Consider the following 14,091-nt stretch of genomic DNA (forward strand, 5'->3'; position numbering starts at 1 on the left):
TCACACAATTTTAATCAGGTTTTGACTTTATGAAGTACAGTTATTCCAGTGATGTGACAAATTCATTTTTAAAAGAACAAATATTCCACGTACTTACAAATAATATGAAGTCATGAAATCTGTGTGCAGTAATTATACAATTGTTCAAATTGTTGTAGACTGCAAGGCACTGCTTGACATCACAGCTACCCTTTTAGTAAATGTGATAAATCACCAAATTGTGGAGTAAAATGTGTTCTGAATGTAGAGATTGGTTAAGGAGGCCGCCATAGAAGTTTTCCATAACACTTTTTTATTCATTCAACACAGACATTTCACATAATATGTATAAAAGCTATCAAAATGGGCACTTGGCACGAATATTGAATTAAAACTGAAACATGGACACACCTCAGCGTTGTAAACCAAGAAGCCTGATGTTCAGGACAAACCTCTCAAAACGGCTACAAAAGAACCAGTGCCATGGGTGTGTCAAGCAGATGTGATGTCTTCATCCCTGGCTTTGTCAAATGTTTGAGCTATCTTGAGCGCGGTGGTACTGAGCCCCACCGACTGCATGTTAGTCATGATTGTCACCACCACCCCCTGTGGAGGAAACAGCTTCTGATTGGTGAGCTGCTCTTTGGGCAACACCAACAGGACGCTACTTGCCCCCACAGCGCTCCCTGTGTGTGAGACGTAATGTCTACGGCTGCGGCACTGTCCGTATTTCTGACGTTTCTCCACCACCACCCAGCCCTGGGCGTACAGTCCGTCTTTGTCCCACGATGCCTCCGTTTTGTCCACCGGTGCCCATATGGCTTTGGCTGTGTGGGGTTTGAGGAAGCCAGGAAGCAGCCCGTCTGTGTTCTTCACTTCGGCCATCTGATAGCTGTAGAGCAGAGCGTTACCGAACACCAGAAGGTCACTCACAGTGGACAGAAATCCACCTCCAGCCCATTTGTAGGAATTGTCCACATAGGGGCAGTTCACAACACGGCCCTTTTTGTTCAAGTGGTAAAATCTGCATAAAACAGGGAAGCATGTGATGAATAAATGTCATGTGGTGTAACCATACAGTAAGAAGTAACATATTTTCCTTAAATCTTGAATATGTCAGTGTACATACAGTGAGGAAAATAAGTATCTGAACACCCTGCTATTTTGCAAGTTCGTAATCGTAGGTGCATGTCCACTGTGAGAGTTTTTTTTTGGACTATTTATTTGATTATTTATTATTATGATAAAGCTGCAGATAAATATTTGAACACCTGACAAAATCAATGTTAATATTTGGTACAGAAGCCTTTGTTTGCAATTACAGAAGTCAAACGGTTCCTGTAGTTTTTCACCAGGTTTGCACACACTGCAGGAGGGATTTTGGCCAACTCCTCCACTCTTCTCTAGATCATTCAGAGTTTGAGCTCCCTCCAAAGATTCTCTATTGGGTTTAGGTCTGGACAATGTCTAGGCCACGCCAGAACCTTGATATGCTTCTTACAGAGCCACTCCTTGGTTATCCTGGCTGTGCTTCGGGTCATTGTCATGTTTTCCATTTTACTTTTCTGTTTTTTCCTTCATGTTTTTTGCCCAACATTTTTATATATTATTATAGTATTTATTAATATTTAGAATTAGCTTTTATTTTTATACTTCCAGTTTTCATTTTTTTAGTTGTTTAATTTTTTTTACATGTAAAAATATATATTTTTATATAACTTTAATTATTTATTTATTTCAGTTTGTTTCCAAGGCCACATTTCTAAGTTTAATTTTTAAGATAAAGTTTTTCATCTAATAATTATATTTTGTTTTATTTTATTTGAGATTTCTTTTAATTACCAAAACACACTTTTTAATAGTTTTATGTTTTAGTTAACAATAACGACACTTCTCCACACGACATGACTGGTTGTATCACATGGCCGTGATTAAGTGAACAAAATATTAATATTTCATGAAATATTTTGAACTTTTTTCTTTTTAACATTTATTTATCTTTAGTTTTTTGTCACCCTTATCCTGGATGCCAGCCAAACTTAGCCCTGCCCACAAATTTTTTAGGTCTGGCAGTTCGGTCTGGCCTCGCTCCATAGAGGAGTAATTATCCCCGAACAGAAACTGTTCGGACCAATGAAATCATCAGGGCGGGCTTTAGACGATGACGAACAGATGATCAACAGTAACGTAATCATGCACTTCATCAAAGGGGCTTGGATTATATTGTTCAAATCCTAAATGGAGAGCTTGTTTGTATATGCATTCACCTTCACAATTTCTCTCAGAAATGATGATCATGTTGGGTAAGTACTCTGTGTATCATTAAATTCTTTTATTTTTTTACAACACCAGCAAAGATCGTGTATTCCATCCTGATTTCAGCTTGCGTGCAGATGTGGTTGCCAAGTTTTTACAACAAAACCCGTCAACTACTAGCCCTAAACAATAGCTTCTCGAGGGTTCTCCGCGAGAAAAATGGCGTTTGTGGGGTAAAATGTGTGTTATTTTGGCAAGGTTGCCTGCTAAAATTCGCACTCATGGGTCTATATATCACATAATAGTCGCTTCAACCCGCGGACATAGAAAACAACCCGTGGGGGGAAAAAAACGCGGACTTGGCAACACAGTGCAGTTGAACTATGTTGACATTTGACAACTAACGTAATGCGCCGCTTCGTTGCTCTGATTGGTTGTAGATCTGTCCAATTGATGTCTTTCCTGGTTCTGTTGAAACACGCCCCATAATCACAGCCCAATGGAGCCGTTTCAGACTCATATTCTGACTAGAATTGAGTATGACCATGTCAGGCTATGTCACCCTAACATTTTGGACCTTTTTTTCTCGACCCAGCACATTTTTAAGTATAGGTGTGTTCACACCATGCTGGAATTACCATAATTACAAGAATCTTACTTGTAAAAAGTCCTCGTAGAACTCAATGTTGTAATTACAACTTGTAAAGAGCTTGCACCACCTGACAGCTGCAGAACGCAGCATGTGTTTGAATTGTAATGTCTCTCTTACCTCGAGCGGTTGTATATGATTGGGTCGTTTTCATCTGGCACGGTGTTAAGCATTCCCAGCTCACGAAACATCTTCATCATGTGGTCGAGGAAGCGCTGACCTGCTACTCTCTCCACCGCGGCGCTCAGCAGGGTGAAAGCATGCGTGGAATACAGGAATGTAGAACCTACAGCAGTCGTATGAGATAGAATAACGTCAAATTATAACAACTGCATACAACATTGACTACGTTTACAAATGCACCAATAATGTGATTTTTTTTTAGCAGTCAAAGTACGGTTTTAACTGCAGTAGGATGTTTGTATGACAGTTAGGTAAGTTACTGGCCACAGTTTAAATCTTATGTCAAATACAAAACATTTCTATAGCCGTATTGGAGACAAAAGGGCGTTTTAATGGTTATCAGTGGTGGAGAGGCGTAACTATACGGAATAAACAGCTTTGTCATTTAATGAATCGACTACATGTCTGCTAATCTTCAACATGTTTTATAAATACTTTTGTTGAGAACTAGATGCCGATTTTTACCTTGATAACATTTTTATTTTTTAAAGCTGCAGTCCGTAACTTTTTGCACTCTAGTGGTTAATAAACAGAACTGCATGCATCTTGCGGAAGAACATTACAGCCGGAGCTACTTCTCTCTGTTTATGTCTATGGCGGATCATGCAGGGACTGTGCTTCTCCGCAGCGGTACCTACCAGTCTGGCCTGAAATAGTCCCAATATAAATACTTATTATTAGTGTACCATAATGATTCAGGGTAAGACAAAAACACGGTTTGGAAAATGGATTTTTTTTTTCCGCATTAAAGCACATTTAAGCTATTCCTATAAAAAGATGAAGATTTAGTTTAGTTTAGTTTAGTTTATTTGTTTATTTTCGAACATGAGAGAAATAAAAATACAATAATGTTCAGACATTATTAAAAGAAACAAGTAAAGGTGAAAGAGAAAAAAAAATTAATTAATTCTATCTCATGAACGAAAAAGGAGTAGGAAGAAGTAAAACTTATATACTCCTACCCCTTTAATTATTATTTTTCTTTAAATAACATGCATATGCCTACGCCTACTCATACACATATATACATCAACACATATACATACTCATGTACACATTTGTATTTATACATACATACACCCATATATATACCTATACCCCTATATCCACCGACACATACACATACCTCCACATGCCATATACATACATGCATAAATTCAAAATAACCACTAACAAATCCAACCACTAACCAACCACTAACCATTTCAAGGCAAGATGGTCTAAAAATAAACCCAGCATCATCTAAAATCACATCAACAGTGTTTTGTTCTGTGTGGAGTGAAAACTTACCGGGTTTAAAAATGAGAGGATCATCTTTGAATAAGTCCAAAGCCTGGATGACATTCTCAAAGTTGTCTTTGAGGTAGTACTCCTCCTGCTCAAACTCCTTTTTTTTCTTTTTGCTTTTAGCGCTGCTGTCCTCCGCTTTCGGCTTCTCTTTGTTTTCAGCTGTGCCCTTTTCTTCTTTCTTCTCTGGGGGCTTCAGAAGGCGCTTTGCTTTCTCCTTGTCCTCTCTCACTTTTTTGGCATCTTTTTCATAGTGACGGATGCCACTCAAGTGGGACAGGAGCATCCGAGGTGTTATTGTGACCTGGTTTAAGGACAAAGGGAAGAATGCAAAGCCAAACCAAATTCATTATTAATAAATTATTACTGTACTGTATACCAGGGATGGGCAACATCGGTCCTGGAGTGCTGTTGTCCAGCAGAGTTTAACTCCAACCCTAATCAGACAAACTCTAAAAGCTAATCAATGTCTTCAGGATTACTAAGGCTGTGTTCAAAAGCATGCATTTTTTACCCTAAATAGGTAGCCTAGAAATCTAGACGCACCCTAGCGGCAGCAAATTTAATCTGCCCGCAAGTGTCATCTAGCAACTCTCAATACCCTTCTGAGCTGTATTCCCCTCACTCTGGACGGGCCAATCACATCGTGTATAGAGTCGGCGGGCGGGGCCATAATGACAACGGCTGAGTTGTGTTTGCGTGCTTCTAGTAAACACAGAAACTGGCGAACAACAGCGGTCTTTCGAATCAGCTTTGACTGCGATTCTGGAAGACTTGGAATTAAGCTTTTCTCTGAGAAAAGAACAAAGAGCGGGACTGAAGTCATTCTTAAAAAGGGAAGATGTGTTCAGAGTTTAGTCGACCGGATACGATGAATGTTTAATCTATTAACGAGCTCTGTTTCACCTTCGTTGCTCTGGTTGGTGTAGCGCTATCTTATCGCGTGCAGAGGGAGTTTGAAAGACAACCGTTTATCCCGCCCCTCGGATTGAGCCCTGTCTATGGTGAGTTTCCAGACCAAACATCTTGATGTGGGTCTGGCTTGTCAGGCTACTAAATAGGCACTATTTGAGGGGACAGCTATTTATAGTGGTCCAAAACCATAGGGGACGTTATCGAGTGCAGTCATTTAATCCCACAATTCATGGCAATAACAAGTGTGCAGCTGATGTATGCTCAAGGACTAGAGAATACCCATAATGCACTATGAGGGTTGTTCCTGTGGCTGACCAGAAGATGACGCCCACAGCTGAATCATCCATTCATTTGTTTTCCAAACCTTCAATCATTCCCTCAAGTGAACTATATTAGTGAACGAATGTAGGGAATAGTGAACTCACTAGATTTCCTCCATTCCCTCAAGTGAACTATATTAGTGAACGAATGTAGGGAATAGTGAACTCCCTCAAGTGAAATATACTAGTGGACTAATGTAGAGAGAATATTGAACTCACTCGTTTTCACCACATCCAAAAGATGCTCTATTGGGTTGAGATCTGGTGACTGTGGGGGCCATTTTAGTACAGTGAACTCAATGTCATGTTCAAGTTCAAAACAATTTGAAATTATTCGAGCTTTGTGACATGGTGCATTATCCTGCTGGAAGTAGCCATCAGAGGATGGGTACATGGTGGTCATAAAAGGATGGACATGGTCAGAAACAATGCTCAGGTTGGCCGTCGCATTTAAACAATGCCAAATTGGCACTAAGGGGCCTAAAGTGTGCCAAGAAAACAACCCCCACACCATTGCACCACCACCACCAGCCTGCACAGTGGTAAAAGGGTATGATTGATCCATGTTCTCATTCTGTTTACGCCAAATTCTGACTCTACCATCTGAATGTCTCAACAGAAATCAAGACTCATCAGACCAGGCAACATTTTTCCAGTCTTCAACTGTCCAATTTTGGTGAGCTTGTGCAAACTGTAGCCTCTTTTTCCTATTTGTAGTGGAGATGAGTGGTACCCGGTGGGGTCTTCTGCTGTTGTAGCCCATCCGCCTCAAGGTTGTGTGTGTTGTGGCTTCACAAATGCTTTGCTGCATACCTCGGTTGTAACGAGTTGTTATTTCAGTCAAAGTTGCTCTTCTATCAGCTTGAATCAGTCGGCCCATTCTCCTCTGACCTCTAGCATCAACAAGGCGTTTTCGCCCACAGGACTGCCGCATACTGGATGTTTTTCCCTTTTCACACCATTCTTTGTAAACCCTAGAAATGGTTGTGCGTGAAAATCCCAGTAACTGAGCAGATTGTGAAATACTCAGATCGGCCCATCTGGCACCAACAACCATGCCACGCTCAAAATTGCTTAAATCACTTTTCTTTCCCATTCTGACATTCAGTTTTGAGTTCAGGAGATTGTCTTGACCAGGAACACACCCCTAAATGCATTGAAGCAACTGCCATGTGATTGGTTGATTAGATAATTGCATTAATGAAAAATTGAACAGGTATTCCTAATAATCCTTTAGGTAAGTGTGGTTAGTGGACTAATGTAGGGAATAGTGAACTCCCTTAAGTTAACAATGTTAGTGGACTAATGTAGTAAGTAGTGAACTCACTATTGGAGGGAATAGTGAATAAGGGTATAGGAGGTCATTTCGGACACAGCTTCAGCAGCAGTGAGCTTTTTATCAGGGTTGGAGCTCTGCAGAACAGCGGCACTCCAGGACCAAAGTTGCCCATCCCTGCTGTATATTTTCATAAGTAAAATGTTTAATAATTGGCATAAATTCAATTCTTTTTTTAATAAATTAAATTAAAAACCTCTTTTTAAATGGACGTGCTCACATTCTCTCCTTCGAACTGCTTCTGTGGAAACTCAGGGACGTATTTTTGGACAGGGGCATCTAGATCAATCTTGCCCTCCTCCCAGAGTCTGGCGACGGCTGCTGCAGTCAGAGGTTTACTGATGCTGGCGATTCTCATCACCGTTTCGGGACCACAAGGCACTCTGTTCTCCAGATCTGCATAGCCAACGCCTCAGAGAGAACATACACAGCCAGGGGTCACTAAAACAGTCCTCAAACTCAAAGATATGGTGAACTTGGGTGTGAACTTGTGGCCTTAACATATATGTGTTTGTGACATTTTCATTTTAAGCATGCGCAGCCAGCATGCGTCTTTCTGTAAACACCACAGTAGTGCAGATTACCCATGAGCCTTTAAAGGACCAGATCTAAATGAGTAGAGGAAGACTTCCTACCTTCACACCAAATGTGGTTGCCGTCCACAGAGACTCCAATAACCATCCCAGGAGCTCCAACTTCATCCTGAAAAATGATAGGCCATTCCGCACTATAAATGTTAACATTTTGAGATTGAAAATGATTCCTATTAATAAATATATATAATATATAATTTATAATATATACACTTCCCAGTCAAAAATTATTCCTATTAATAAATATATATAATATATAATTATAATATATACACTTCCCAGTCAAAAATTTCACTGTTAAACAGGCAAATGTTTTTAACTCTTCTAACTCTAAATGATGGAGTGTAAAGCTTTTCATTTCTTAAACAACCATGTAGGAAGACACATCACGGCCATATTCCTGAATGACAATGTCAAGATTCATCAGGCTCAAAGTGTGAAAGAATGGTTAGGAGGGAGCATGAAGAATCATTTTCACCAGTCCAGACATATTCATTAAAATATATAATTGATATAGTTCAAATGATTAACTAAATACATTGCTTATCGCAATAACAGAAGTAGTGACAGATCTTTTCTTCCATATTGTGGAGGCAGTTTGTTTCTGCTATAAAGAAGCAATATCGCCATCTAAGGGCATTGAAGCCTGTGTGTTTTGCCTTTACTCACCCAAACTTGTCAGCAAGGCTACTTTACATGAATTCGAGTGCATTATCAGGCAGCTGATGAATCGCAAGTGTTTGATTTATGAGATGAGGACATGCCTGCAGGCGGTGATGAGGCTGAAACCAGCACATCCAGTGCAAGCAGACTTTGATTGTTTAATTTTACTAAACATTATTTTATTTATCTGCTATACTGACAAGATCTTTTTGAAGCATATTGGTTTGCTTATGGCCTTCTTGTTCTCTTGAATTTACCTGAGACTTGAGAGTTTGAATACGTTTTAAGAGGCTGTTGTGTCGACCTTGATTTATTGCAATATTGAGGTGTTCAGTTTTATTTCGATTTTAGAAAATAAACATGATTTCTAATTTTACAAATCAATAGTTTCTTATTTTCACTGGTATGTCGCTCATGTGTTGAGGACCTCGGTCCAGCCTACATATTTAGTATGAGTAAAATACTTAAAGTCCCAGTGAACGAGGAAGTAGCGAGTGAGTTTTCTTCAGTGCTGTGACATATTTCCAAGTGAAACAGAATATTGAACAGAGGGCGGGGTTTTACCTCAGCGCTCCTCCTCTCCATCTCTCGCTCATAGCAGATGAACGGTTGGAGGGGAGTTGTTACGCAATATAATCCGCAACCCGTCAAACTGACATCATCTGAGAAGGAACGCCATTTCCAGACTGGAAGTTACTTTTTCAGATTTTGATTAAAGATTACAGCAATTAACAAACAATTTTTTTTTCTGTGTATTAACTTGCTCAGATTAATTGGTCACCCGAAGACTTGTAATGTGTGCTAACAAAGTAAATAGGGTCAATTGTGATTTCATGAGGGCATTAAGTACTGTTAAAATCAGATACATTAAGACTTTTACTAAAGTTGTATTGGAATTGGTGACTAGTAACTTTTACTGGAGTTATTTTTCGCTGTGAGGAATCTGTACTTTTACTCAAGTATGGGTTTCAGGTACTCTTTACATCTCTGGCGGGAAATTAATTCACTAGTTTTTGGATGGTGGCAGATATGAAGCTTGTATAGTTGATTGTGAAAGATGGAGGAGTTTATACGGGCTAAATGATTGGCGATGTCTGTCTTTCACCAGAAGATGGATTTACGACTGATTTGATTCAAAATTACAAGGTAAATAAAAAATAAATAAAAAAAAGACCAAAAATATGCATAGCCTATAGAAAAAAGATTACACTTAAAATTAATAGTAAATACATTATATCCATAGTAATTAATATAATATATTAGGGTTGTAACGGTACCCTCATGTCATGATTCAATATTATTGCAATACCACAAGATATATGGTAAAAGGTTAACAAAAAACATACTGTTGATTAAAATGCTAAATTTGCTATTACGTTGTGTGTGGAAATGAATAGGTTTGGACCTGGTGCATGTAAACCCAATGCAAAGGACAATGGCGACTCCAGAATAAATATATTCATGATTCTGAAGCTGAAAATACAGAATTATTATAGACGGATATGCTTGCAATCTGTCCCTGACTAGATATATTTAAAATAATTTTAAATATTACCCCATTGCATTATTATATATTGTAATCAGCATTATATATAGACTAGTAGTTTAATGTAGTACTGATACTAAAACTCTGTGAATTTGAATTTTGTCTCACAGTGTAATTTTTATTTTGGGTGAACTGTAGACAATACAGTTTGCAGCATTTTTGTGTTGCGATATATTGTGGCACGATATATTCTTACACCCCTATAAAATATACATAATTACATACATACGATACATAATTTTCATCAATAAAATATTATTTAACAATATATTTAAACATACCAATCAATAAAATATATCATTATAAATATAGTGGAATAAACTGAACACAATTATGTAAATAAACTATTCTTGCTTTTAGTGCTGTCAAACTGATTAATCGCGATTAATCACATCTAACATAAAAGTTGGTAAATAATGTTTGTACACACAAATTTACATTTGACAGCATTAGTTTTCATATGTTAATATAAAATACAAATACTACATTATCAATATTACAGAATGTAAAATTAAATAAAATCTTAATAAACTTTCAAGTTTGTAAAATATATACCAAACAAATAGCTACTGTAGAACTTGTTGACAATTAAATGTTATCCAGATAGTTCAACTAACTAAAAACAATGATGAAAAATATATGACATAACGACAATAACGTATTAGTAAATAAAGTTCGGTCCTGATACCTGTAACGTTACCTTTATCCGCCGCAGCAGGTCTCTGCTGGTTTCTATAGCATCGGTGTACTTTGAGCCAGTCAGGGCTCTGTCTGCCTTCTGTGCGTTACATTCACAGTGTTCAGAGGCAGAATCACGATATTTCAGGCCCAGAGCCAGAACAAACCCCGTCCCTATGCCGAACATCCATAAGGCCGTGTGTCGGTGGCTGTAGGATGTGATGACTGGTCTTCTGGCGGTTGAAATGAATCTCTTTATCAGCTGATCTCTGAACTTCACTCTGGATGTCAACAAAGACACAAAGGGCTCTGATTTCTGAACACTGTATTTACATTTTGCGTACATGAGGCCCCGTGATATACATAGTATCCGAGACATTACTGTTTTACGAATAATATTATTAATATATGGGATAAAATAGTTTATAGGAAGATAACACCGAGAGTTCCCGTTTGAACTCTAAAAGCAGCGACAGAAAAGCTAGCTGGCAACCGGATTATTCAACAGAATAAAAGTCACTTGTATTTAATATGAAACTCTAATGGATTATATGTCGTTTTTATATTTAAAATTAACATATTTGAATTCACATGCAATAATAATGTAATATTTAGGGTACTTGTAAAAAATGTATTAGGCTAAATGTAAAATGTAGCCTATGTTTTAAAATGTATTTAATTAAAATGTGCCAACTCATGATCTTAAATGCTTAAACATTTTAATTTTCTTTTAGTTAAATATAAATATCACAGGTTTGCCTGCCTGCATGTAAATGTCTTCACAATTTTTTATAGCCTTCTGCATGGGCGCCATGTCCATGTACGAAGAAGACATTATATTTCGTGAATTTCTCTGACACATGTCAGTTTTAAGTCTGGATGTCCTGCAAAGACCACATTCAGGGCTTTTGTTTAGAGGTTTTGTTTAGAGAAAACCGCGACTTAAGCGTGCATCAGGTATTTTGAGAGACACAGCAAGTGAATAGAGAAATAAATTACATATCTGTGTTCATATAAAATATTAGATATTATTATAAAAACTATAAATCCTATTATTACACTTATTTTTCCACTGGTACGTTTAATACGCAAATTAGATACAATGTGACGTATGGGGGAAATGGGGAAAACCCATTAATGGCAATTTAACCCACATATTGCATAAAGTAGAATATTTTATATATTTAGAATATAGTTATATATTTCATAATAGTTGAGAATCGTCTTTAAATAAAGTTTGGTTTAAAAAAAATCTGAAACCTAAAATAATTGGTGAATGGGAAAAAGAATTCCATTGTTTTTGCCTATATATGCCACTTTATAGTCCTGGTGTCCACTTACGTGGACATAGCATAATTTATGAATGCAAATAAAATTAAGTGAATGAAAAAAAAGTATCCTGCTTCCATGACTATGAGATGTAAAAGGTCTTTTAATTTGAAAACTGGCTTATGTGTCAGTTGTGGCTATGACGTTAGCCAATCCGATGTGCGAATTCCGTTCTGACAGATCTGTCAACAAACGAACGGAACTCAAATGGACTGTTTAGGCAAGAGCAGCTGCTACTTGCAGGACAAATATTAATAAACATGCCACATAACAGCCTACAGGCAGTTCAGTGAACTATAGCTCATTGTACTGGGTTTATTAACAACAGGTCCAATCACTTAACATAGCTTTGTATTAAACGACCGGTGGAACCCACATGCTCATGGTTTCTGCACCAATGAATTCTGAATTATTCATGTTGTATGACTTACCGCTGACCTTTCACTATATCAGTGTATTAAACAGCGCCTTGCCAGGAGAGCTCATTATGTGTATGCATGACCGTGTTGTTCACATTAGAATAGGCTAGTTTATGGAGAAGTTACGGTATTTTAATATATTCTGATGATCTATATTGAACCAATTTGAAATAACGTTAGTCAAACATGACTCAGCATTTAAATTGCTGGACAATTGTCCAGTTCTCAGCTGTTTATTCGCAATTTGAAATAGCTGCAGTCAAAACACGCCCTGAACGTCACCGTTACTTTATCACGCAACACCATTGCAAACAGCGCAAATGTTGCATCAGTTTTAACTGTACACAGCCTCAATAATGAGTTTTAATCATTTGGTCTGGTTTTGTAATCATGCGGTTTTAACAAGCAGAAGCAATTCGGTCGGTTTATGTCCTGCATTGTGAGATGCCACACCTTGCAACTGCCAAGACGATACAATTAAAATCTACCAGTCGGATGCAACACGCAGCAATTAATTCAAGGAAGGAAGCTGCATAGTCTGATTTGTTGTGCAACATCCTTTCAAGTAGCTATAGAGTTTATTTTTTCTAATACTTGTTAACAACATAGTCTTTTCTTCAGTGATCAATCGGATAAATTAAAAAATTAAACTAGTCTGAAATCCATATATAACTTGCCTTTTAAATCCCTCTGTAATGTAGACACATGCATTTGGCTGGGGAAGTATTTTCCCTTTATTTTTCCCCAAACGCTTTGTAGCTTGTTGGCTTGATTCATGGCTTAAACGCTGAAACTTTTAATTGAACAAAAAGTTATTTGAAAGTCAGATGAAAAGCCAGTAGCCTACCAATGGCTTTAGAGAGGAAACTACAATCCAAACACTGCAAATAAATTAAATTAAAAACATATCTTTTTTTAAACTACGCAATTATGTATAATATGCATGTATTTATTATGTCTATTGCTGTGCCAAGTGAATTCCCGCGTCTGACCAGAAGATGGCGCCCACAGCTGATCATCCATTATCCAAACCACTCGTCATGTAGCTACAGTAATAAACACTTCTTTTTTTTAAATAATTAAATTGTTTATATTAGTGGACTAATGTAGAGAATAGTGAACACACTCAAGTGAACTATATTAGTGGACTAATGTAGAGAATAGTGAACTCCTTCAAGTTAACTATATTAGTGGACTAATGAAGTGAACTAGATTAGTGGACTAATGTATTGAATAGTAAACTCCCTCAAGTGAACTAGATAAGTGGACTAATGTATTGAATAGTAAACTCCCTCAAGTGAACTATATTAGCGGACTAATGTAGGGAATAGTGAACTAACTCAAGTGAACTATATTAGCGGACTAATGAAGTGAACTAGATGAGTGGACTAATGTATTGAATAGTAAACTCCCTCAAGTGAACTATATTAGCGGACTAATGTAGGGAATAGTGAACTTACTCAAGTGAACTATATTAGCGGACTAATGTAGGGAATAGTGAACTTACTCAAGTGAACTATATTAGTGGACTAATGAAGTGAACTAGATGAGTGGACTAATGTATTGAATAGTAAACTCCCTCAAGTGAACTAGATAAGTGGACTAATGTATTGAATAGTAAACTCCCTTAAGTGAACTATATTAGTGACTAATGTAGGGAATAGTGAACTCCTTGAAGTGAACTAGATTAGTGAACTAATGTAGAGAATAGTGAACTCCCTCAAGTGAACTATACTAGTGGACTAATGTAGGGAATAATGAACTCCCTCAAGTGAACTATATTAGTGGACTAATGTCGAGAATAGTGAACTCACTCAAGTGAACTATATTAGTGGACTAATGTTGAGAATAGTGAACTCACTCAAGTGAACTATATTAGTGGACTAATGTTGAGAATAGTGAACTCACTCAAGTGAACTATACTAGTGGACTAATGTA

At 37.5% G+C, this 14,091-nt stretch overlaps 1 protein-coding gene across 2 annotated transcripts; it reads right to left on the bottom strand.

The window, feature by feature from the left end:
• Nucleotides 1-67: 67 nt before the first annotated feature.
• Nucleotides 68-10,912, bottom strand: lactb (lactamase, beta). 2 transcript variants are annotated; one of them, XM_067435772.1, is made up of 6 exons: nucleotides 10,416-10,912; nucleotides 7,561-7,627; nucleotides 7,146-7,336; nucleotides 4,358-4,658; nucleotides 3,005-3,170; nucleotides 68-1,003 (listed from the first exon to the last, which is right to left on the bottom strand). In XM_067435772.1, exons 1-6 carry the CDS (start codon nucleotides 10,782-10,784, stop codon nucleotides 472-474), a joined length of 1,626 nt encoding a protein of 541 aa, XP_067291873.1. In that variant the 5' UTR covers nucleotides 10,785-10,912; the 3' UTR covers nucleotides 68-471. The 2 variants fall into 2 exon arrangements, with proteins under 2 accessions (XP_067291873.1, XP_067291874.1); XM_067435773.1 differs by having other exon boundaries at nucleotides 73-1,003; nucleotides 10,428-10,911.
• Between the last annotated feature and the right edge of the window lie 3,179 nt (nucleotides 10,913-14,091).

Source organism: Pseudorasbora parva, chromosome 25, assembly GCF_024679245.1.
Source record: "Pseudorasbora parva isolate DD20220531a chromosome 25, ASM2467924v1, whole genome shotgun sequence".
In the NCBI taxonomy this organism is placed as follows: Eukaryota; Metazoa; Chordata; class Actinopteri; order Cypriniformes; family Gobionidae; genus Pseudorasbora; species Pseudorasbora parva.

Excerpts from the sequence above, each read along its gene's own strand:
- lactb (XM_067435772.1), bottom strand. The coding sequence starts at position 10,784 with ATGTCTCGGATACTATGTATATCACGGGGCCTCATGTACGCAAAATGT. Across the intron at positions 7,628-10,415 it reads GGATAAAGGTAACGTTACAG|GATGAAGTTGGAGCTCCTGG; the intron begins GTATCAGGACCG and ends ATCATTTTTCAG. Across the intron at positions 4,659-7,145 it reads AGCAGTTCGAAGGAGAGAAT|GTCACAATAACACCTCGGAT; the intron begins GTGAGCACGTCC and ends TCCTTAAACCAG.